Genomic DNA, 25,017 nt, shown 5'->3' on the forward strand with positions numbered 1-25,017 from the left:
GCGAAGGCGATCAGTGAGAGTATGTGAAGGCGATCAGTGATGATCAGTGATGATCAGTGAAGATCAGTGAGAGTATATGATGTGGGAGAGTGATCAGCTTTTCAGTGTTAAATAAACTTGTTCTAACTCGTCTCCTCTTGCTATTTTCTCTCTTCAGTCTGTTGCCTCCAGAAATTTCGAGGGCAGTAAGAAAGTTGCTGATTTTGTGCGTGAGGGCGGCTCCGACTACAGTCTGCTGTTTGATAACTGTCACCTTGGCTCACGTCGAATGATGGGCCAGTAGTGAGCCACTGTTACTGCGAGCCAGTGTCATGTGGTCTTTGTTCCAGCAGAGGGCTCCAGACTCCAGTGTTTATTCCTGTTGTTCATGAGGGTCACATGATTAAATTCAACTGATGTCTGTTTTCACTTTAATAAACTCGTCACTGCTCCTGTTTGTGTTCACACGTGTGTCAGAGTCATCGCTGATGAAGATGGTGAATAAAACAACACTCAGGTGTTTTTAATGATGAACAGTCTTCATTTGACCTTTTTAAAGTTTGTCTTCTTGTCATAAACACCTGTTACTGAGGATTCTGGGAGTTCTGGAACATTTTCTTCCTTTAGGTTACCAAGCAATCAGAATCAAATTTTCATATCATATAACTGCAGCTGTGTTGCACTATGCAAAATATTCTGAATCTGTTTTTATATTAAACATTACAATATACAGTGTCCCTGTTTAAGCATCTACTTCTGGTTTTATCTCCACATTATACTAGTTCATTCATAACAATGAAGGTAAATGAGTGATGAGCACCATATGATATAAAGGGAATATGTTTGCATATATCTTGCAGTACATTACAAAGTGGACATTGGCAACTAGCAGTCATATGCAGTACAGGACACTTTTAATGTACAGGTTTGTTCAAATTAGTAAACTACACAAACAACAAAATATATTCTAATAATTTGGCAAGGGGAATTCAACTAAATCAGCAGATTTGTCAGATTTGATAACATTTCATAGCACAGTGATCATTTAAAATTATTAGTACTATATGAATAATCCACTGCTATACTTTTTTTCAATTCAATTCAATTCAGTTGTATTTGTATAGCACCAATTCATAACAGAAGTTATCTCAGGACACCTTTCAAATAGAGCAGGTCTAGACTCAACTCCTTCTAACATTATTTACAGAGACACAACAGTACAACCATGAGCAAGCACTGCCTGTTAAAAGGCAGAAACCTAGGACAGACCCTCACTGCTACTACTACAAGTAACAATAATCAGTCTGATAATAACTGGTTTGATTTATAAAATAGTAGCACAGGTCTATGTTTGAGCCTTTTTGTAAAGCAAACTGTGGATAAAGCAGACTTTATTTGCATACAAACAAACAATCATAGCTCACATTTATCTGAGCCTAGCTGAGGAGCTAGCCAGCATACAAAAGTACAAACTAACTTGTTAAAAAGTTGGCATTATGTGTGTCCCTCCACCCCACATCAAATGCCTTACCTTTGTCCTGTGAACGTTCATCTGCACCAGACGCATACGTCCGTTTTGATGACATTGTAATTAGCGTCTCCCGTTATTCTCATCACTTCAGTGGAAGATGGGCGGCTGTCAATCATCCTGTCAGACTTGTTGGCAGACGTAACTTACCACATGACACCCCAGCCCAAAGGGCATTTTCCCCTGATTACCCCACGAACACTTACATGCTTTGCAAATATATGCATAATGAATGCATGCAATACATGCAAATAAAGAAAAGGTACTTTTAATTCTCAAAAATATAATCAAATATGAGTCTGAACTTGCAGTTTGGGGGCCCCCTGGTGGCTGCGGGGCCCTATGCAGCTGCATAGTCCGCATATAGCAAGAAACGGCTCTGAAGATGAGAGGTGAGCAACGACTTAAAGAGCGGGAAAACGGAACAAAGACAGGAAGTGAAGCTGAGGGGAAACCAGGAGGAAAACTTACAAAATAAAACAGAAGACACAAACAGAACTTATCTTTTAAAGTGCAATGTTTTCGTAGACCTTCAGTGAAGCCTACGGTGGCCTGGAAGTGCAAACCAGTATTACAAAACTTGAAACAAATTTACAAATACAGAAACAAATTAATAAAACTTGAAACAAATTTACATTTCCCAAAACAAATTTGCAAAATGTGAAACACTTTTACAAACCCTGAAACAAATTTACAAAAGCCACAGTCCTTACGTAAAGGGAATGTCCCAATTGCTGCGAGTGACCTGGAAATGATACCGTGAGCGCTCAGTTGTGACTTATGGAAAAGAAAATGTAAATTTGTTTTAACTTTTGTTAATTTGTTTGTAGTTTTGTAATACTAGATAACACTTCCAGGCCACCGTAGAAACCCCACTGAAGTTGCCCTAATTTTACATCATATGTTTATGAAAAGGATTAGATTAGTTTAAGATTAGCTGTAGCTGTAACCTTGCTTGAAATGCACCAAAAAGTAAAAAGCAAGTTTCAGTTGTTCCAAGAATGTCGCGAGAACTTTATGTACAAAGTCAATGCACAGATTTGATTTCACAACTTTTGCGAAAAATCGCAAATTCTCCAAATGATGTCCGAACTTGCCAGACTTTCAGAGTGAAACAAATCTTTAAAAGAATATTCTACAGAGGACAGAGCATATTGTTACCATGTTTTTTAAAAACAAGACAACGCTGAACAAAATGTTAAAAACGAAAAAAACAGGAAATCACAAAACAATAAGTGACGTCACAAAGTAAAGTAAAGCAAGTGCTACTTACTTTACTTTAATTGTTACTCACTTTGTATCTGTTGTGTTTTCATATACAAGATGTTCCAATTGATTTTCCTCTCAAGGGATATTATCTCGTTTTGGATGTTTTTATTTATTTGATTTAATTAAAGTGTAAATGGGAAAGTTAACAACAAAATATAACTAAAATCGAAAAGAAATGACTGAAAAAATAAAGAAATAAATGAAAAATAATATAACACCAGAATCACAGATGTTTACTCGTGACTGTGAAAAATAAAGTTCAAATGTCTGTAAACATTAACAAACATTAACAAACATCAGCCGGGGGATTTCACAAAATTAGGAACTTTGTCCAAACAACAAACAAGATCTTTGATCTGCTGCAGAGCAAACACTGGGGAGAAGATCAGAGTATTAATGTTTCAAAGAATAATAATAATTTAACTAATAATTAAAATAATAATTATTATTAGGATACTTTTGAAACATACATTTTGATTAAGACTTTCAGCTCCACACGACACTCTGTGTTTCTCAGTGTAGCTGTGTTTAGATCTTGTGTCACCCGTTACATTCTTGAGCTGCACACAGGAAGTGATTGTTTTGCAGAGGCAACAGCAAACACAAAGAAGCATCTGATATTTTTGCCTGACCAGTGATAAATCTCAGAACACAGTGATAAACCAGTGATAAATCTCAGAACACAGTGATAAACCTCAGAACACAGTGGTAAACCAGTGATAAACCTCAGAACACAGTGATAAACCAGTGATAAATCTCAGAACACAGTGATAAACCTCAGAACACAGTGGTAAACTAGTGATAAACCTCAGAACACAGTGATAAACCAGTGATAAACCTCAGAATACAGTGATAAACCAGTGATAAACCTCAGAACACAGTGGTAAACCAGTAATAAACCTCAGGACACAGTGGAAGACCCAGCTGAAGACCCAGCTCTTCCAAGAGTATCTTCTGTCCTGACCTCCTCCCCTGCACCATCTCCTTCTACACTTCTGGTCTTATCTAGTGGAGTTCTTCCCAAAACTTCTTTTATGTAGCTTTTTCCTCTTTTTGTAAGTCACTTTGGACAAAAGCGTCTGCTTTGTAAGGCACCAAATCTGGTTTTATACCGATCACTGTATACGCAGATGATCTTTGACTTTATATGAAGATGATCAAAATGAACAAATTTAAGTTCAAATATTAGACACAGCACTTTCCTTTATTTTTTGTTTGTGTAGCCATAAATGTGCATGTGTATGTCTGTGTGTGTGTACAGGAGGAGGACAAAGTGGGAGGAGCTTCAGTGTATAAAACCAGCGTGCTGTGACTGCAGGGACATGACCTTGTTCTCCACCATGTTCTCCTTCAGCCCGCTCGTCTGTGTCGTGGCTCTGACTCTGAGCGTCAGTGTCGATGCCTCGTTTAGTGGTGAGTCTCTGTTTTAACGTTTGTTTTTGTTTATATCACAGTTTAAAGCTGCGGTGCGTAAATTTGGTTGACTGTCATTTTTACCAGTTATTCTTACAATATACATATACACACGTATATATATATATATATATATATATATATATATATATATATATACACGTGTGTGTGCGTGTTTTCATGTTAATATTTCATTTTAGTTGTTATTTTTAAGAATAAAATACACATTCATCTTTTCATCTTTCACATGTTTGGATGGACAGTAGGGGGATCTTCAAGAGGGGGATCTTCAAGAGGGGGATCTTCAAAAAGCTGTCCGGTGGAACGCAACTACGATCTGTCAGGTGCAGAGTTGACAAACCTGTATAACACTCGTGTTGTAAAAGCCGAGCATATGCAGAGGCCGCTGGATAATTGGTCCCATTGTGTGGGACTTTTGTGCCACTCTGGAGTTCGGTGAGTTCCACGTGCTGAACTGATGACAAAGATCAGAAGTCAAAGTTCCATTATTTTTCTCCTGTTCAATAAAACAGAAGTAGTAAATAACAGACACGTTTTACGCATGTGTAAAACGTGTCTGTTATTTACTTCTAACATATTCCAGAAACAACACGTGAACAGAATCAAACAGATCATGTGCAGTGAACGGGGCAGGGCTACTATTATCTTATTTACTGTCTTCACCAGGTTGTGAATCTGTGTTTATATGTGAACAATGTGGAGATTTATGTTTGTTTGTTTGTTTGTTTGTTTTCCAGAGTGACACTTGAGGACAGAATAACTACGTATCTCATCCATAAAGGAGATGACTTCGGAGACTCATCTGAGACCGTCGTGGTCCATACTAGACACATGAGCGAAGACTGGACGGTTTGTCTAACGACTGTATATTAAAATAATCAATGACTCTTTATGTAAAGATCAGGTTTTATAAAATGTGTTAGAAGGAGATACTGAGGCTCAGCTCACATGTTTTTCATTTATTTTATGTATCGTGTTGTAAATTTATTGTATTTTCTGCACTGAAAAACAATCTGAGACGTGCGATTCATCCATCCATTTTCTACCGCTTTATCCTCCACAGGAGGGTCGGGGGGGGGGTGCTATGCCAATCTCAGCTGATTTAGGGCGATTGGTGGGGTCACACCCTGGTGTTGGAGATCAACAGTTAGTGGCAATAATTTGATTAATAATATAATAAATTGTTATTTTTTATTGTAATGAATTGTACAATAATAATAATGTGACAAACAGGGTTTGAGAGAGTCAGTGCATGGATTCTTACTGTGATTATTTAAACTGATTTTAACGGCATAGATTGATTGTCTTTTCTGTGTTTTCAGGGAGGTGTCCCGGTCTGACATAATTAATATTTGATACATTTTCAAAAATATTTAATAAAATAATAACAATAATAATAATAATAATAATAATAATAATAATTATAATTATAATTATTATTATTATTATTATTATTAATAATAATTATTATTTATTTATTATTATTAATTATGTCAGACCGGGACACCTCCCTGAAAACACAGAAAAGACAATCGATCTATGCCGTTAAAATCAGTTTAAATAATCACAGTAAGAATTATTATTATTATAATTATTATTATTAATAATAAACACATTTTTATCATTCAAATTATTGCCTCTTACTGCAGGGTCATTAAACCATTCACTCTCACACCGACGGTCAATTTAGAGTGACCAATTTACACTGCCACCTGGATTGAACTAAGCAAATAGTTAAGGGGTTGGTGCAGTTGGTCAGGTCTAGGTTCAGCAACATTATGTGCCCAAAGAGTGAGGTCAGCTGACTACCTGAATATAATGAATGACAAGATTATTCCATCAATGCATCATTTTTTTCTTCCCTGATGACATGGGCATATTCCAAGATGACAATGCCAGGATTCATCAAGCTCAAATTGTGTTATAGAGTGGTTCAGGGAGCATGAGACATGGATTGGCCACCACAGAGTCCAGACCTTAACCCCATTGAGAATCTTTGGGATGTGCTGGAGAAGGCTTTGCTCAGTGGCCCGACTCTCCCATCATCAATACAAGATCTTGGTGAAAAATGAATGCAACACTGGACGGAAATAAATCTTGTGACATTGCAGTAGCTTATGGAAACAATGCCACAGTGAATGAGTGTCGTAATCAAAGCTAAAGGCGGTGTGAAGAGAGGAGAACCCAGAGAACCCCACACACATGTCGTTATCTCACTGTGAGACAGACTTTTCTAACAGGAAACTGAAGTTTGTAAACCACTCACTCTCCCACACCAAACCCTACTATGGACTTTAGTGTGGGAGAGCGTTTCAATGTTAAATAAAGTTCAGTTGATGTCGAGTGCTTGTTCTAACTCTTCTTCTTTTTGCTCTTTTCTCTCTTCAGGTGAAGAAAACCAAAGAGTATAGGGACAGACACACGGTTTCTGATCTTGTGGACGCGGGCGGCGAAGTCTATAAATTGTTCGGGGCTAACTGTCACGATGCCGCCAATGCAATGATGGCGCTGCCGTGACCCGACCATCACTGAAGTGTCATGTGGTCTTTGTTCCAGCAGAGGGCTCCAGACTCCAGGGTTAATTCCTGTTGTTCATGAGGGTCACATGATTAAACTTTAATAAACTCGTCACTGCTCCTGTTTGTGTTCACACGTGTGTCCGAGTCATCGCTGATGAAGATGGTGAATAAAACAACACTCAGGTGTTTTTAATGATGAACAGTCTTCATTTGACCTTTTTTTTTTAAAAAAAAAAAAAAATGAGGATTCTGGGAGTTCTGGAACATTTTCTCTGCGGGAGGCGGCGATGGATCTCGTCGCCAAAACACGCTTGTCCACAAACTCACAGACGTCCCGGTGTCTCCATGGATGACCCTCAGTGTCACACACTGCCTTTAGCAGCAGGGGGCGCTCACAGCCTCATGTATGAACTACATAAACTCTATCTTTAAATACAAACAATGGTTTTTAAATATTATTTTTAATTGAACACATTTTATATAATATTAAAAACAGAGTTCAAAGGTGTCAAAGGTGACAGTTGCGTTTCTAAAGAAATCAACAGATTCATTTTCAGTTCACGACCTTCAGCGACCACAGGAAACTCATTGTTCTGCAGATGAAACGTGTGACGCTGAGGTGGAAGGTCAGAGGGGGGCGGGGCTTACAGGGGGTGGGGCCCCTGCGTCACACAGACGGCATCTCTGTTCATGTGACCACGGCGGCGAGGAACCAAAGCCTCTCTGAGGTCACAGACTCGTTAAGTGCGTCATCAGGAAGTGACCTTTGACCTCCTTTCTCCTAATTAAAGCGTTTGTTTGTAAACAGCAGGAGAGCAGGAGCGGGCGGAGACAAGACAATGATAAGCCCCGCCCACTGACAGCTGAAGAAGTATAAAAACAAACAAAAAAACTAAATATTACCAATCAGAAAAAGTTAAAACGTGGTGATCATCTTCATCATCATCATCATCATCATCACACTGAGGCTCACACACTGACCACCAGGTGTCACATGACCTGAATGAATGTTTCTATTTCAAATCCTGTTTCTTTTGACCCCCTCCTTCTTCTTCTTCTTCTTCTTCCCTTTTCCTCGCCTCAGTGCTTCCTCCTCACAGGTGGACGTCTTTGTCGCCGCGGTGGTTTCCCTGCAGCTCAGTGAGAGTTCAGGACTCCCCCGTCCCTCCCCCTCCTCTCCCTCCTCCTCCCCCTCTGTCTCAGCTGAGCGCCTGGTAGCTCCTCTTCTTCTGCGACTGCAGCAGAGGCGTCTGCGTGTCCACGTCTCGGGATGGCGCCGCCCTGCTGGCGCGGCCGAGGCGTGCGTGCGTGCACCCGTAGACGAGACAGTTGAGGGAGCCTTGAGACGCCGTGGTGAATGTCTGAGGACACACACGCGCACGCGAGTCAGCGGCAAGAATGAATGAACATGAACATGAACATTCTGTGATTTTTAAATGTCGAGTTCATTGCAAAGATCATGAGACAAAGTTCTGTTCACACAAAGACAAACAAACAAGATAAAAATCACACAAACAAAGAGAAGCAGAGCGGTAACTGTGACTCCTCGTGGCACTCGCGGTCATGAAAGAGTGTTGTCATGTAACAAAGTACTAATACTTAAATAAAGCGTACTTCACGACTGTAAACTCACGTATCTGTACTTTACCTTGTTATTTATATTTATATTACTCCACTACATTTCCTCTAACTCTCTGTTACTGTCATTACCAAATTAAAATAAACACTTTTCACCCATTCACACACTGCAACATGAGGTTAAGTGTCTTTGCTCAAGGACTCACAACCTTCCAGTTTAAAAGACAACTGGCCGTACCACTGATCCACCACCGCTCAATCTTAACACTTTTTTAATACTTTTACTTCAAATACTATATCAGAAAATGACTTTTGACTCTCAAGTAAAGTAAACGTCATAAACTTTAAGACTTTTACTTAAGTAACTTTATAAAACAGTGACTTCAACTTCTACCAAAGTCATTTCCTGGTCACATACTATGGTTACAGGGCACTTCCTTCACTTCCTGTTTCAGATGACCTACTTCCTGTGTGCAGTTGATGGCTTGCAGACATGTTCAGGGTGGGCCCCTGGTCTCACATATGAAGTTTTAAGCAGATTGGTCAATGTACAGCCAAGTAACAGGGCACTTCCTGTTTCATGGCGAAAGGTGGCAACATTTAAAAAGGCCAACTTCCTGTTTGGTCAAGTTCACATGTTCAGGGTCGGTCACATGTTCAGGGTCGGTCTCTCGTGCCACGTATGAGGTTTTGATGCAACTGGTCAACGTATGGTGAGGTTAGCAGCACTTCCTGTTTCGTGGCGAATGGTCGAAATTTGCCAAACTTTCCGATGGTTGCTGTGGCCACGCCCCTTTGGTATCTGTGAAGCCTTTTTGATAATTCTGTCGAGTTATTGCAGGGGTCAGTGAACGCACCAGTACTGTTTTTAACAACTTGTTTAAAAGACAGAGGTCAGTGAACGCACCATTACTGTTTTGAACAACTTGTTTAAAAGACAGAGGTCAGTGAACGCACCATTACCGTTTTTAACAACTTGTTTAAAAGACAGAGGTCAGTGAATGCACCAGTACTGTTTTTAACAGCTTGTTTAAAAGACAGAGGTCAGTGAAAGCAGCATTACTGTTTTTAACAGCTTGTTTAAAAGACAGAGGTCAGTGAACGCACCATTACTGTTTTGAACAACTTGTTTAAAAGACAGAGGTCAGTGAACGCACCATTACCGTTTTTAACAACTTGTTTAAAAGACAGAGGTCAGTGAATGCACCATTACCGTTTTTAACAACTTGTTTAAAAGACAGAGGTCAGTGAAAGCAGCATTACTGCTTTTAACAGCTTGTATAAAAGACAGAGGTCAGTGAACGCACCAGTAACGTTTTTAACAGCTTGTATAAAAGACAGAGGTCAGTGAACACACCAGTACTGTTTTTAACAGCTTGTATAAAAGACAGCGATCCCTGAAGGCACCAGTACTGTTTTCAACAACTTGTTTAAAAGACAGAGGTCCCTGAATGCACCATTACTGTTTTTAACAACTTGTTTAAAAGACAGAGGTCCCTGAACACACCATTACCGTTTTTAACAACTCGTATAAAAGACAGAGGTCCCTGAACGCACCATTGTCGTTTTTTAACATCTGGTATAAAAGACAGAGGTCCCTGAATGCACCATTGTCGTTTTTAAAAGCTTGTATAAAAAACAGAGGTCCCTGAACGCACCATTACTGTTTTTAACAACTTGTATAAAAGACAGAGGTCAGTGAACGCACCATTACTGTTTTGAACAACTTGTATAAAAGACAGAGGTCAGTGAACGCACCAGTACTGTTTTTCAAAGACAGAGGTGTTTCTGTCATTTACATTTACAGACACGCCCCCCCCCCACAAACACACACACACACACACACTGACCTGTGATATGTAGAGGACGACGCCGGCTTTACCCTGACACGCTGACGGCTTCACCACGTGCAGAAATGCTAACGCCGCCGCTGTGAGAGGAAACACACACACACAGTTACTGAAGAACGAGCGGCCAATCAGAGAGCTGCATGTCACAGCTGCTCAGTTACCATGGTGATGTGAAAAAACACACCTGGACCCCAGCAGATGATGAAGACCAGCGGGTACAGCAGCATCCGGCGGTCCATCACACGCAGGGAGGTCTGCTGCTCGTTACCAAGGTAACCTCGTGATGTCACAACACGCCTGTAAATGTGTCGAGCTCTGACCACGAGAGCCTGACAAAACAACAACAACAACAACAACACAAACAAACACAGTGAGGGGCGGGCGTTTGGTTTCGTCATGAACGCGGCGCCGTCACATCTCTCCACGTGGCGTGAGCTCACCGTGTTGCTGAGGAGCGTGAGGACGAAGGAGACGACGAAGACGGAGACGGCGTACGTGTGGAGCAGACGACAGCTTCTGATTGGCTGACGGTACTTAGAGGTCAAGTACAGCGCTCCGGTGTCCATGAGCAAACACCTAGACACACACACACACACACAAAAGTACACAACAACATGAAGAAAAACGTTTGCTTCCTTTTATAACAGAAACAAGAAATATGCAATAAACATGTGTGCGATGTTTTTATAACAACGTCAACACAAACATGTGCAACGTGAGTGAGTGAGTGAGTGAGTGAGTGTGTGAGTGAGTGAGTGTGTGTCTGACTACATCAAATGCAGACTGCAGGTCTGGGAAGAAGGTTGTGGGTTCAATTCCTGGCTCTGCTCGTCTAAATAAGTCCTTGAGCAAAAACACTTGAGCCCGTGTTGCAGCGAGTGAATGTGAGTGAAAAATTGTGTGAATGGGTTATGAAAGATGTGAATGGGTGAAAACTATGGTGTAAAGCAGTTCATCAAGACTAGAAAAGCTCTATATACAGACCATAATAGTAACTCTTCTTCTTCAGGTTTTATTTGGTAGTAACAGAGAGAGTTAGAGGAAATGTAGTGCAGTACAACAGAGTAAAGTACAGACCCGTGAGGTTTGTACTTCAGTATTGAAGTATTTGTACTTTACATGACTTATATACAGTGTAGAGCAGACAGAGGTGAGTGCTCACCTGTAGGGCTGACTGAAGTTGGCCTGACACTGGCTGATGTTTCCTTCAATAAAAACGGGCGTCATGAGCAGGAGAGGAACCACACTGGAGAAAAGATCAGAGCAGATTTCAAAATAAAATCCCTGCAAACACGTTCAAGATCGGAGCCTGAACGCCACACGCGTCAGTGAACTCACCCTGAGAGAACAGCTGTGGCTTTACCTGCTGTACTCACTCTGTTAGAAAACTGAGGACAAACAAGGACACGACAGGTCAGAGGTCACACGCTGTGTCAAAGTACAGGTCATTGTTAGCTGTCGTATACATTTAGAAGTGCTTTATTTATTCATTTTAAATCCCTGAGTTACAAAAACACAGGATTTCCAACAGGAAAGTGAAGTTTGTAAAGCACTCACTCTCCCACACCAAACCTCACAGAGAAAATCAGTGATTTTAACATCACACACACACACACACAGGAGTTGTTGATCCACTGCTGCCTCCATCACTTAGTTCAAACGTCTTATTTTGTCACTTCTGTGTTTGAAATCCTTTATTCAGATTTACTTCAGTGACACAAAGTGACCACACGAGGCAGCAGTAGACCAGCAGCTCCTGTGTCCCCACGAGCTAAAATCACTGATTTTCTCTATAGACTTTGGTGTGGGAGAGTGAGTGATTTACAAACTTCAGTTTCCTGTCTCACAGTGAGATAAAGACGTTAAACATGTTTTCTCCACACCTCCAAAATCACCTGAGCTATCCTTTAATAGAATTATCAATGTAACTATTGATTGATTGACTGTCAGTGTTGCTGTGTGTGTGTGTGTGTGTGTGTGTCTACCTGTACAGAGTAACCATGGAAACAGCTGCTGAGTTTCTCTCTGATTCCTTTGTAAAGGTTCCAGGTGAAGTTGAGAGTGTAGAAGAATGACGCCATGTACAGAACCTGACAGAACACACACACACACACAGTTGATAACGCTCTCTTCTTCTGTGGTGCTGCTTTGTGTCACAGTGTGAGCAGTGACCGCAGCTTCGGGGGGTGGGGGGGGGGATGAAAGGGGCGGCTGACCCTGGGGGTCGCTGCCTCAAAACAATGGATGTAGGTCAGGAATGTTTTCTGGTTCTGCTGCTGCTTCTAAACCACTGACCCAGACCAGATCTGGACCAGAACCAGACACTGTCCAACCAACAGCAGCATGACTTGGACCTTTGTTACCTGACAGTTTTCCTTGTTTTTACGTGCGGATCCTTAGTTTACAAACATTCCTGTTGGAAAAGTCTGTCTAAAATGAGTCCACTAACGTCTACGATGTCTTCAGGACATGTTTCACGTCTTTGTCTCAATGTGAGACAGACTTTTCCAACAGGAAACTGAAGTTTATAAACCACTCACTCTCCCACACCAAACCTCATAGAGAAAATCAGTGATTTTAGCTCGAGGGGACACAGGAGCTGCTGGTCTACTGCTGCCTCGTGTGGTCACTCTGTGTCACTGAGGTCAATCTGAACAAAGGATTTTTAAAGCCGAAGTCACAAAATAAGACATTTGAACTTAGTGATGGAGGCAGCAGTGGATCAACAACTCCTGTGTGTGTGATGTTAAAATCACTGATTTTCTCTATGAGGTTTGGTGTGGGAGAGTGAGTGGTTTACAAACTTCACTTTCCTGTTGGAAAAGTCTGTCTCACAGTGAGATAAAGACGTAAACGTGTTCTTAAAACCATGCTTCATATTCACAGTCTGCATGTATGTGGCACGCTGACTGTATCAGTACCTCTTAAAAAACCACACTTTCACATTGAAATGTCCCTTGAACACGGATTATACGAGCTGCAGTTCCTGATTCCCTCTCATGCAGGACAAAACACTCACGGTTGCTTTTCTCAGGAAGCTGAAAGTTTCCAGTCGTGAAGTGGACAATTTAACACAATAAAAGGTTCCTGATTCTGAGGGTCAATGACACGATAAAAAAATTCCAGCATGAAAAAAACAAACTGAGCTGGAATTGTACTTTCTTCATTAAATACCTAAATCTGATCTGTAAAATGAAAATTTAAACTCTTGAATTTAAATCTTTGAAGAAAAAAAAAAACAACAAACTAGAATTAAAAGTAAAAAACATTTAATGTAACTGCAGGTTCAAAGAAATGTAAATAAATAAAGATGATGATGATGATGATGATGGCAGCTGTGAGACTGTTTCCTTTTCATAAGCAGAGTAAAGGGACAGTTCAGCATTTGTAACAAACACAGTGTCTCAGTTTCATGTTTATTTTAACAGAGAGGAAACTTTCTTTATCAGACAAACAGGAAACAGAGACACTTGGGGAATATTTGTATCGCGTGTGTGTGTGTGTGTGTGTGTTACCTGCTCCACAGTGTGCAGGTTGTAGCAGAGTGTGTTCACGCTGCTGCAGTGCTCAGAGAACAGCAACGCTCCTAACAACCAGCAGAGGGCGAGCAGCAGGTCGGACACGCACAGCAGGAGCAGAGGCTGCAGCTGCAGACGTGAGAGGAGGATGACATCACCGCGTCGTTACATCACAGCGTCGTTACATCATCGTGTCGTTACATCCCTCAGATTTTCACACGTGTGGTTGTTTGAGCTAACTGTGCTGTGAGCGCCCCCTGCTGCCGAGAATCACCCAGCGAGGATGCAAGGGAAAAACCACTCACTCTCCCACACCAAAGTCCATAGAGAAAATCAGTGATTTTAGCTGGAGGGGACACAGGAGCTGCTGGTCCTCTGCTGCCTCGTGTGGTCACTTTGTGTCACTGAGGTTAATCTGAACAAAGGATTTTTAAAGCCGAGGTGACAAAATAACATGATATTTGAATTTCGTGATGGAGGCAGCAGTGGATCAACAACTCCTGCGTGTGTGATGTTAAAATCACTGATTTTCTCTGTGGGCTTTGGTGTGGGAGAGTGAGCGGTTTACAAACTTCTGTTTCCTGTTGGAAAAGCGTGTCTAACAGTGAGATAAAGACGTGAACACGTTCTTCAGAGATCATAGACTCGAACTGACGTAGATTTCATTACGTTAATTTGTATTCGTTGTCACTGGCTGGTTCTCAGCAGCAGGGGGCGCTCACAGCATAAGCAAGTGTGACTGCGTGTGTCAGTGCCTCATGCAGCCACACACTGCAAAAACACTACTAAAAACTATCCCTTTAGTGTCATTATTTGTTTTTTTCTGGTTTTATACACACACATTTTATATTACTTGATATTTATACACAGACTTTCTCATAAGTCAAACAGAGCAGACTGACCTCAGGTCTGTGAACACGTCTCTGAGACATCACACAGGCGATGATGGAGCCAGAACCCAGAATACTGTAAAAGCAGAACTCACAACACTGTAAAACACTGTAAAACACTGTCAAACCAGAACACTGTCAAACCGAGACAACATGTGATGACAACAATGTTTAAATAAGGTCAAACTTCACATGAATACAGGGACACTGAGGGAGAATCATGACGTCACATAAATATTCATTATGACCGACAGTGAAAAAGGACAAGTCGTGTTTTAGGAGCAGTGACCTCACTGACCTGAGCAGAGCCATGACGAGCTGGACACACCTGACCACGTCATACACCTGCACAAGACACGACACGTCAACCTCAGAGTCACCTTAATGCTGCGCTAACATCACATTAATATTAAATAAATCATGTTAATGCTGCATTAACATCACATTAATATTAAATGAATCATGTTAATGCTGCGTTAATATCACATTAATATTAAATGAATCACGTTAATGCTGCATTAACATCACATTAATATTAAATGAATCATGTTAATGTTGCATTAACATCACATTAATATTAAATGAATCATGTTAATGCTGCGTTAATATCACATTAATATTAAATGAATCATGTAAATGCTGCGTTAACGTCACATTAATATTAAATAAATCACGTTAATGCTGCGTTAACGTCACATTAATATTAAATAAATCACGTTAATGCTGCGTTAACGTCACATTAATATTAAATGAATCATGTTAATGCTGCGTTAACGTCACATTAATATTAAATAAATCACGTTAATGCTGCGTTAACGTCACATTAATATTAAATGAATCATGTTAATGCTGCATTAACATCACATTAATATTAAATGAATCATGTTAATGCTGCGTTAATATCACATTAATATTAAATGAATCATGTAAATGCTGCGTTAACGTCACATTAATATTAAATGAATCATGTTAATGCTGCGTTAACGTCACATTAATATTAAATGAATCATGTTAATGCTGCGTTAACGTCACATTAATATTAAATGAATCATGTTAATGCTGCGTTAACGTCACATTAATATTAAATAAATCACGTTAATGCTGCGTTAACGTCACATTAATATTAAATGAATCATGTTAATGCTGCGTTAACGTCACATTAATATTAAATGAATCACGTTAATGCTGCGTTAACGTCACATTAATATTAAATGAATCACGTTAATGCTGCGTTAACGTCACATTAATATTAAATAAATCATGTTAATGCTGCGTTAAGCCATATTTTTGTGGTAATGCCACGTGAGCGTCACAAACACGTAGATCAGTTGAAGTAAAAACGCTACAGTCACGTTTATATTTTCCAGATCTGAAGAAAATAAACTTCACGTCCTGCCGACCTTTTATTGGTTAAACCTGATCAGTGATCAGTGCATTTAAAGACTGACACACTTTCAACAGACGATAAACTGTTGTTTTACACATTGATGCATCAAAACAGACCATAATAATGTGTGATGTGTGTGTGTGTGTCTGACCTCAGTCCAGTCCTGAGCTTCAGTCGTGTTCTTCTCTGAAACGTTGGCGACAAAAATGTCCTGCAGAGTCTGAGCAGCCCACATGCTGAGAGGTCAAAGGTCACACAGCTGAATCACCACAGAGACTCAAGGAGACGAGAGAGCGAGTGAGCGAATGAGTGAGTGTCTCACCCTGTCACTGCTCAGTTTCACTTTTTATCATGCAGCTCAGACAGGGGGAGTGGTTATGTTGATCTGACTCCGCCCCCCCCCTGCAGGAGCTGGACCTGAAGTCCTGTATCTCTACTGCCACCTGCAGGACAAACCTCAGAACACGCACACTTCATCATCAGAGAACAGGATTTCACTTCATGACGACACGTCACATGATCACATAATTACACAAAATTATCATTACAATGTATATTTCAATTCATTTGATTCTTATAAAACTATATATACTATATTATTAATTTAAAGCCAATTAGTCACTGGAGACAAAATCTAAAAACATAACACCAAAAACATTTGCTAAATCATGATTTAAAAGTTGTTTTTTATCTTTTATAACTAACGTTTGTTATAGAAAGTAAACTTTTTTTTAAATGTTTATAACTTTATCTCTCATTTACTTGACGTTTCTATGACCCCAATAAGACACCATCACATTTTAATATTTATGACTGAACTGAGATTTCCGGTTCATAAAGTTACTACAAAAGTGATTTCTACATCAACGCGGCCCTTTGGCGCCACCATCAGTCCACATGAAGTCATTACACGACACATGTTGAATATTAATCCGATCACATTTTTGTGTCTCCTTCACTTTATTGATCAAAAAAAAGAAAAAGCAAAGACATCACAGTTTCACATGAACCTCCGTTTTCGCAGGAATCTAGATCATTCCAAAGGGTTCAAATACTTTATCTTGCTACTGTATTTTCTGTATTCTTTGCTCATATAACAAAGAAAGAAATGATTAAAGGTGAATCATTTTGGTTTGTGGACAAAACAAGATCATTTTGAGGTTTGGGTGACACTGATCCACGTTCTGAACCAAAGAAATACTTGAATAATGAAATGAAAACAATGGTTAGTTGCAGCCCTGTTCTCCTGCAGGACTTGTTCACTGGTCCAAGTATCAGCGTGGAAACATACGACTCACTACTGTCGAGCCTGAAACTGCTGCTGCTGCCTCCAGTGGTGACTCAGCATCTTTTCAGTGCAGACCTGATTGGCTGCGGTCATCTTCGACGACCTGCGATTTCCTTCGTCTTTTCAACTTTTCACAAGTTTTACACTGAGCTCATCCTTTAAAGACGCTCAGTGAAGCTCCTTCTGCCGACGCTCCTGTGGCGTCCTGTGATTCTTGGTGCGGCGGCGGCAAACTCATAGACTCGTGGTTCTTCATGTGGTTGCGGAAGCTTCTGGCCCCGCCCAGGTTCTTCTTGCAGATGTCGCAGTAGAAGCGGTTGGCGTCCGCATGCTTGTGGGTGTGGTAGGTGAGCTCGGAGGCGCGGGTGAAGCTCTTGCTGCAGATGGGACACTGGTAGCGGACGCCTGAGTGTGTCTCTTCGTGTCTCTTGAGGACGCTCTGCTGTCTGTAGGACTTCTGGCAGACGGAGCACTGATACGGCCGCGTGTCCGTGTGGACGCGCTGGTGTCGTCGCAGTGCGCTGGAGAAGGTGAAGCTCCTGCCGCAGTCGCCGCACGTGAAGGGTTTCTCTCCCGTGTGGATCCTCAGGTGCTCCGTCAGGTGGCCCTGCTGCGTGAAGCTCTTCCTGCAGGTGGCGCAGTGGAAGGGACGCTCGCCCGAGTGGATCCTCAGGTGTTTCTTCAGTGCCGACGCTTTAAAGCACTCGCGGCTACACACGGGGCAGCAGTTCTTCCTGCTTTTACCGTCTCCGGCACTTTCACCGGCGCCGTCGGTCTGAGACTCCGAGCTGCCGTCGGGTTCTGAGAGAGATTGATAATTCACATCACTGACAGCAGGAAACAACTATCACAGTCTTCTGCATCTTCAGAGGTGTCTGAGGCTTTAACTCACTGTGAGACAGACCTTTCCAACAGGAAACTGAAGTTTCTCCCACACAAAATCAGTGATTTTAACATCTCACGCACGCACCCACCCACTTTGGTGTGGGAGAGTGAGTGGTTTACAAACGGAAAAGTCTGTGTAACAGTGAGATAAAGACGTGAACGTGTTCTTATGACATCGTAGACTTAAACTTTATTTAGAGAGTTTTATGCTAAGTGGCTAAACTCTGTAGTCGCTGTAGTCCGTAAGGGCAAGTGAGGCGACAAGGTGAGGAAAAGAGTAGGTAGGAAAGGAAGGAAGGCAAGTATGTAAGTGAGGAAGGAAAAACCAAACCACGCAGTTTAAAAGACCAAAGTGATGTAAAAAGTCAGTAAACAACATTTGAAATCAGAAAGTGAAATGAAAGAATAAAGAGAGGACTCACAAACCTGTAACCGCTGCACTCCACTCCTCTTCCTCGCCATCAGAGTTGATCAAACCGCTGCTGCCGCCCTCCTCTCCCTCCTGGCTGTTCTCCTCCAACACTGACTGGTTGAGGTTGCCATGGTTACCAGACATAAATACCTCAGAGGAATCCTCTGTGACCTAAAGAATCAGAAAAAATTAATCACCTTGAAGTCGAAATACCTGAATATTGTCTGTTGCCTAGCAACGAGGGACAGATCGACAATGTCACAACTTGTCGTCCTTTCATTGTGACGGGTCCACAAACTTATATCTGTCCCATTACATGATACTACCTACGATAGAATTCTGAAGATTAAAAACTACAATGAACCCAACCCTTTCTCTCATGGAGGACAGCGCCCTCTTCTGTCTGTCAGGTTTACTCTCATTTTTAATCTTCAGAACAAAAATAAATGTTGCGTCGTCTGCATAAAAAGAACTAACGGACAACACGGAGATATTTGGACTTCCAGGTGGACAGACAGGAAGTAGAAGTCATATTACAGAGTAGAATTTAACAGACCTGCTCACGCTCCTCCTGCTTCACCTCCACCATCAGCGCCGTCTCCTCCTCTTCCTCCTCCTCCTCTTTAATCTTCACCTCCTCCACAGTCTGCATGTTGGACCAGAACTCCTGAAACCATGTTTTGAACTCTTCAGTTTCGTTTTGCAAATAAAATTAAGTTTTCAAAATGATTCTTTTGCTGTGATGGTTTTTATTTTATACTCAGCTCGTTTATATTTAATTAAACTGTAGTTTACAAGCTCAAGCCTCTTTCTGTCTCTGTGCAAGGAAACCACAATAAAGTTTATCATTAGAATTACAGCTGAAACAATTACTATCGATTTATTGGTTTGAGGGTTTTTTCATGATTAAAACAAAATTTATGAATCATTTTTGTTTCCTGACATTTTATGGACCAAACGATTAATCAAGAAAATACTCGACAGATTAATCGATTATGAACATAATTACTCAAGTAACATTGTAAAAGGTTTAACTTCTAAAAAGGTCAACTTTAACTTCTACTAAAGTTGTTTAGTCTTTGTTTAAATGAAACCTGTGTGTGTGTGTTCTTGTATGTGTCACTTTGTGAGGACCTCATGTCTTTAAAGGGTTTTCAGGGTTTCAGGATCCATCCATCCATCCATCCATACTTATATCGTCCAGCCCTAATGTTAGGGTCAGTGTTTATGACAGAAATTTCCTCACTTTCCATTTCCATGTGTTTCCAAGCCCCTTACCTTCATCTTAACCCTCACAAGGACATGCACAATACCCTTAATTTAACCCTTAAACCCAATCTTAATCCTGAAAAAGCCGAAACAGAATTACTTTTCCAAAGTCAAAATCTACTGAGCCTAACCTAAACCTGACTTCAGCTTTAAAACATGCCTTCACCTTCAAATTTAATCATTTTCCGACTTGGTTTTTGTCCCCATAATGTGACGGTGTAAACAGATTTAGATCCCAATAACATAAGGAATACCAGGTACAAGGGCTGAACCACTTTGATTAAATATCTAACTGATTATTTTGAGGAGGAATTGCGACTGTGATATGATTCGTGACATCACGAGGGATTTAAAACGACGACACTTGTGCAGCTCTGTGTTGTCTTCAGTCGATAGAACGATGGTGTGTAAAGATCGAGACAATAATTCATCTAAAAATGATATTTTGACAAATATTGTGAGTTTGATGAAATCCAGGTACACACACACACACACACACACACACAGATGCAGGTGTATCACCTTGTCAGCAGGGGCGGCGATGAGTCCGTCCCTGACGTGGGTGGTCATGTGTTTTCGGAGAATCCACGGCTTCAGGAAGGTCTTGGAGCAGAGGCTGCAGGCGTGCCGTTTGTTGTGGATTTTCACATGTGCTCTCAGTTTGGTGGCGTCTGTGAAAGTCTTCTCACAAACCAAACAGCGGCGCGGTTCATCGCCGTCTCCCTGCGACATCAGCATGTTCAGGGTCGTGGCAGCACTGTTGATGTTGCTGTTAGCGTTGAGCTGCTCCCGGCTGTGAATCTCCTGGTGCCTCTTTAACGTGCCCTGCATGGAGAACCTCCTCTGGCAGACGTCGCACTGAAACGGCTTCTCTCCGGTGTGGGTCCGGATGTGGTCCTTGAGCCGCGACGACCTGGTGAAAGCGCGGCCACAGATGTGGCAGGTGAGCTGCTGCGCCCTCTGGTGGAGCTTGTCGTGATGCTGCAGCCGCTCGGCGCTGGAGAAGAGTTTGTGGCACACGAGGCAGCGGTGAGGCGTCTCGCCCTGATGACGACGTCATGAAATGAAAATAGAAGACGTTACTTTCCTCTCTGACACGTTATCATGGCGACCGACAACACAAACTCCATAAAACAGTATCAATTCTCCTCAAGTGAGATTATCTGTTGATTATTTTCTTATTTAACTGAAAAGTTGATTGGTTCAGAAAATATTGATATCAGTGTTTGTCAAATCTGGAAATTATGTTTCTCAAACGTCTAACAAAAATTATTCAGTTTTAATGATTTCTTTGTTTTATGGAGCAAAGAAAACAGAAAATATTCATTCATTAAAAAGCTGAAAAATCACAGAAACTGATTGATTGATTGGTTAATTAATTAATCCTTGCAGTCTTACTGAATACTAACATTTATTACATATTTACATGAGACTGCTTACAATCATTCACTGAGGACTTAAATAAAGGAATATAAATTAGACTAAATTAGATTAATAAAAAAACCCCGGATGAATCAGTTGTGAAAATATTATTAGTTACAGCCCATGAGTTAAATGAGTCATGGAAAACACATTATTCAAATAAAAACTCAAGTTCAAGGGGATAAAGCCAAGATAAGAAAGGATTAAAAACAACAGCTATGAAAGTTGTTTAAAAATACAATGTTGTGCTAAAAAGAACATTTTTTAAGGCTTAAGTTATTTGTGAACTGTGTTGCCTTCAACGTGTCAGGGAGGACATCCCACAGGCAGGGGGCAGCAACACAGAGAGCCCTGTCTGTTTATCGTATCACTGGGGTTCACTTGACAGGCTTCAAACGTGGCAGGTGACGCACTGAGGGCACCAGTGTGTGCGGTGCCGACTTTGACGTTGTTTGGATAAGAAACGGGAGAGAAAAATAACAGAGCCGTTTCTTATTGATCTTTTCCATCATACAGTTCTAGCTCGACTCAGCTCGACTCCACTCGATTTGATATCAGTCACCGCGCTTTCCATGACATCATCATACCTCCTCAAAGTGGGCGGGCTCATCGTGACGCAATGTGACACAAACACTAACTAGTGACTTGTAAAGCAGTTGTTTTTGGTGAAACTGAATGATTAAAAAGTTTTGTTGACAGAACATTTAAGTACTTCAGACTCTGACACTGACCTGAAATACCAGTGAACGTGGTTTTCCGCAGTGCTGTCTCTAAATCCACCAGACTCCTCTGTTCAATATCGACATTTTAGACATTTTTAGACGCATGTTTTCAGGATTTTTTAAGTCTTTTTAACTTTGATCTACAGTTAGACATTGTTGGCTTTGATTCCTGTGTCGGACGTCAGGAGAGTGTTAGGAGTGTGACTCACTATGCTCACGGCTACAGCCGTGATGGTCTCCTCGTCCTCCTCGTGTTTCTGCAGGTGTTTCTTCAGCAGACCCGGTCGGTTGAAGCTCTTGCCGCACAGCGAACAGGTGTGTGGCTTCAGCCCCGTGTGGATCCTCACATGGTCTCTGAAGGACGAGCGCGTGGTGAAGACCTTCTCACAGAGAGCACACGTGAACTCCTTCTGCTCTCCGTGTATGAACTGGTGCTCGGTCAGACCCGACTTGGAGGCAAAGCGCTTGGGGCAGAGCGGGCAGGAGAACGGCCTCTCTCCCGTGTGTATCCGCTCGTGTTGTACGAGATAACGCCGTTGGATGAATCCCCGCCCACACACGGAGCAGCTGTGGGGCTTCTCTGTGGCGTGACTCAGCCGGTGACGCCGTAGGCAGCTGCGCTGGGCGTAGCTGACCCCACAGTCTGGACAGGAGAACGGCTTCTCGCCGGTGTGAACGCGGAGATGTGCTGCCAAGTTGACCTTCTTCGTGAAGCGCTTGGCACACACGGGGCAGCTGTGGGGTTTTTCTCCCATGTGTGCGGCCACATGGTCCGCCAGCCGGGACTTGCAGATAAAATCCCGGTCACATTTTGGACAAGGGTGACGACGTCTTATCCGATGTCTCCGTTTTTTCGGCGGTGCGGTTTTCTCTGGTGAAGATGGCATCCGGACGCCTGCATCCATCGCTGCTCCTGTACAAAGTTACAGCAACGTTAACGTCTCAGAATCATCCAGAAACAGCAGCACAGTCACATGATCCTGATCTATATGAACTAGGGCTGCAACTAACAACTGATTCATCTTGAGTGCTTGTTATATGGAGCAAAGAAAGAAGAAAATATACTAATTTAAGAAGCTGAAAAATCAGAGAACCCTTGTATGAACTTATCCTATGAGAACACTCACATTAACCATCAAACATCTTATTATAACCACATTTTAGTAAGACACTCGTCTGGACACTGACAGAATACAACTTCTTGCTTCTTGCCTGCTTCTTCTTTCACTCCATTCATCCCCTCATCGTCGTCTGCTCCTCGTGAAGGTGAGTGACTCCCCTCTAGGTCTCTGATAGAAAACAAAAATGTCAAACTTTAATTTGGTTCTGTCCACACCAGTGTCAGACATGTCAGCTAGACTAGAAAACATCCACCCACTGTCCTTTGAATTATAACTGAAGAAGCAGAAATGTCTTTTATTTTCTTCACAAAACAAAACAATAAAAAATCTAATTGAAAATCAAAATAGTTGGCACTTAGAAAACACACAAATAAAATAAATGAACCCATTACTTATTGATTACTAAATTAATTGAGGCTAGACGTTTCTCTGATTTTTCAGCTCCTTATTTTTAAGAACCAAATAAGCACTAATCAACAGATTAATCGATTGTGAAAAAAAAATCTATCTTTTAATAATAATAAACACAAATAGACAGTATCTGTAGTGCAGGAGATATTGTGTATACTCAATAATAATAATCTGTAAATATGTCAATATTCAGCAGAGTGACCACATAGATAGATAGATAGATAAGGAACATTGAAACGTTAAATAAGATGTTAAATAAGGTATAAAAAGCTAAATAAGGGAGATAATATATAAAATATTGCTATAAAATGTACAAATATAAGGACATACAATACAGCTACACAGGAAATAAAGAATATAATTCTATATAATAATTTATGAATTAGTTTACGTATTTGAGTGAGTGGGAAGCTGATGTTTGTGTTTATTTACGTAGCTGCAGCTAGGTGTGTGTGTGTGTGTGTGTGTGTGTTAGCACTCTGAATGAAGCTAACAGCTAGCCAGCGGTGACTCAACACGTTACCGTGTTCGCTTCTATGGTGACGTCATCGGCTCTTCTGTTGACGAGAAGTGAAACGAGTCTTCCCGGAAAAGTAGCGGCTTCTGTGAGAGACACTTTTAATTCGCCACAGCTAACGCTGACGCTAGGTTGACTTAGCTTAGCTTAGCTTAGCTCCGGCGGTCCCAGTGCTGCGGCTGAGACTGTGCTAGATGACAGCTGCTCAACTGCGCCCCTCACTGGTAAACGCGTGTCACTTTCAACTCACGGTAAAACCTCAGAAGAAGTTTGACTTGAGACAAAAAAAGTATTCCAACTTCATCACACTTACTCTGACAAAAAAAATGCACTTTTTCGTGTTTGTCTAATTTTTTCCCCTCTTCTCTCAAGTTTTTGGGCAACAACTTTTAAGTGCAACAGCGACCCTTCTGGACTGGAGGTTGGTCGGACTAAAATCTGTGATTTAAGCCCACGGTGGACACAGGAGCTCAAACACTGATTTAAATCCTCACCTAAGAAAATACACACTGGCCTGAGTCTACAAAATCCTAAGAACATGTTCACGTCTTTATCTCACCCTTAGACAGACCTTTCCAACAGGAAACTGAAGTTTGTAAACCACTCACTCTTCCACATCAAACCCCATAGAGAAAATAAGTGATTTAAACATCACAGCACTCATGAGTTGTTGATCCACTGCGGCCTCTATCACTAAATTCAAATAACTTATTAAGTAAAATTCAGCATCTGAAATTCTTTGATTTTTATTCAGACTTACCTCAGTGACACAGTGACCACACGAGGCAGCAGTGTGCTAAAATCATTTTCTTTATGGACTTTGATGTGGGAGAGTGAGTGCTTTACAAACTTCCGTTTCCTGTTGGAACAGTCCGACAGTGAGATAAAGACATGAACATGCTCTGAAGATGTCATAGAGTGGCTAATTGTTGCTTTTTTTATGTGTCCCTGTGTGTCCACTGGTACTGAGATGGAGCCTCTGTCCACACACAGACAAAAAAAAAACACACTTAATATT

At 41.3% G+C, this 25,017-nt stretch overlaps 2 protein-coding genes across 5 annotated transcripts; both read right to left on the minus strand.

Annotated features, from left to right (window-relative positions):
• Positions 1-7,089: 7,089 nt before the first annotated feature.
• tmem116 (transmembrane protein 116) lies at positions 7,090-16,374 on the minus strand. The gene is made up of 11 exons (XM_058648338.1): positions 16,104-16,374; positions 14,864-14,910; positions 14,578-14,641; positions 13,673-13,804; positions 12,143-12,247; positions 11,496-11,545; positions 11,320-11,403; positions 10,598-10,733; positions 10,342-10,486; positions 10,158-10,237; positions 7,090-8,090 (listed from the first exon to the last, which is right to left on the minus strand). The coding sequence occupies exons 1-11, from the start codon at positions 16,185-16,187 to the stop codon at positions 7,929-7,931; spliced, it is 1,089 nt and encodes a 362-aa protein (XP_058504321.1). The 5' UTR covers positions 16,188-16,374; the 3' UTR covers positions 7,090-7,928.
• Positions 16,375-16,872: 498 nt separating this feature from the next.
• Positions 16,873-24,405, minus strand: LOC131471655 (zinc finger protein 436-like). 4 transcript variants are annotated; one of them, XM_058648321.1, is made up of 7 exons: positions 24,006-24,404; positions 23,163-23,239; positions 22,160-22,863; positions 20,329-20,850; positions 19,094-19,204; positions 18,552-18,708; positions 16,873-18,041 (listed from the first exon to the last, which is right to left on the minus strand). In XM_058648321.1, the coding sequence occupies exons 2-7, from the start codon at positions 23,185-23,187 to the stop codon at positions 17,392-17,394; spliced, it is 2,169 nt and encodes a 722-aa protein (XP_058504304.1). In that variant the 5' UTR covers positions 23,188-23,239; positions 24,006-24,404; the 3' UTR covers positions 16,873-17,391. The 4 variants fall into 4 exon arrangements, with proteins under 4 accessions (XP_058504304.1, XP_058504305.1, XP_058504307.1 ...); XM_058648322.1 differs by lacking the exon at positions 23,163-23,239 and having other exon boundaries at positions 24,006-24,405; XM_058648324.1 differs by lacking the exon at positions 24,006-24,404 and having other exon boundaries at positions 23,139-23,231.
• Between the last annotated feature and the right edge of the window lie 612 nt (positions 24,406-25,017).

This window comes from Solea solea, chromosome 13 (assembly GCF_958295425.1).
Source record: "Solea solea chromosome 13, fSolSol10.1, whole genome shotgun sequence".
Taxonomy (NCBI): Eukaryota; Metazoa; Chordata; class Actinopteri; order Pleuronectiformes; family Soleidae; genus Solea; species Solea solea.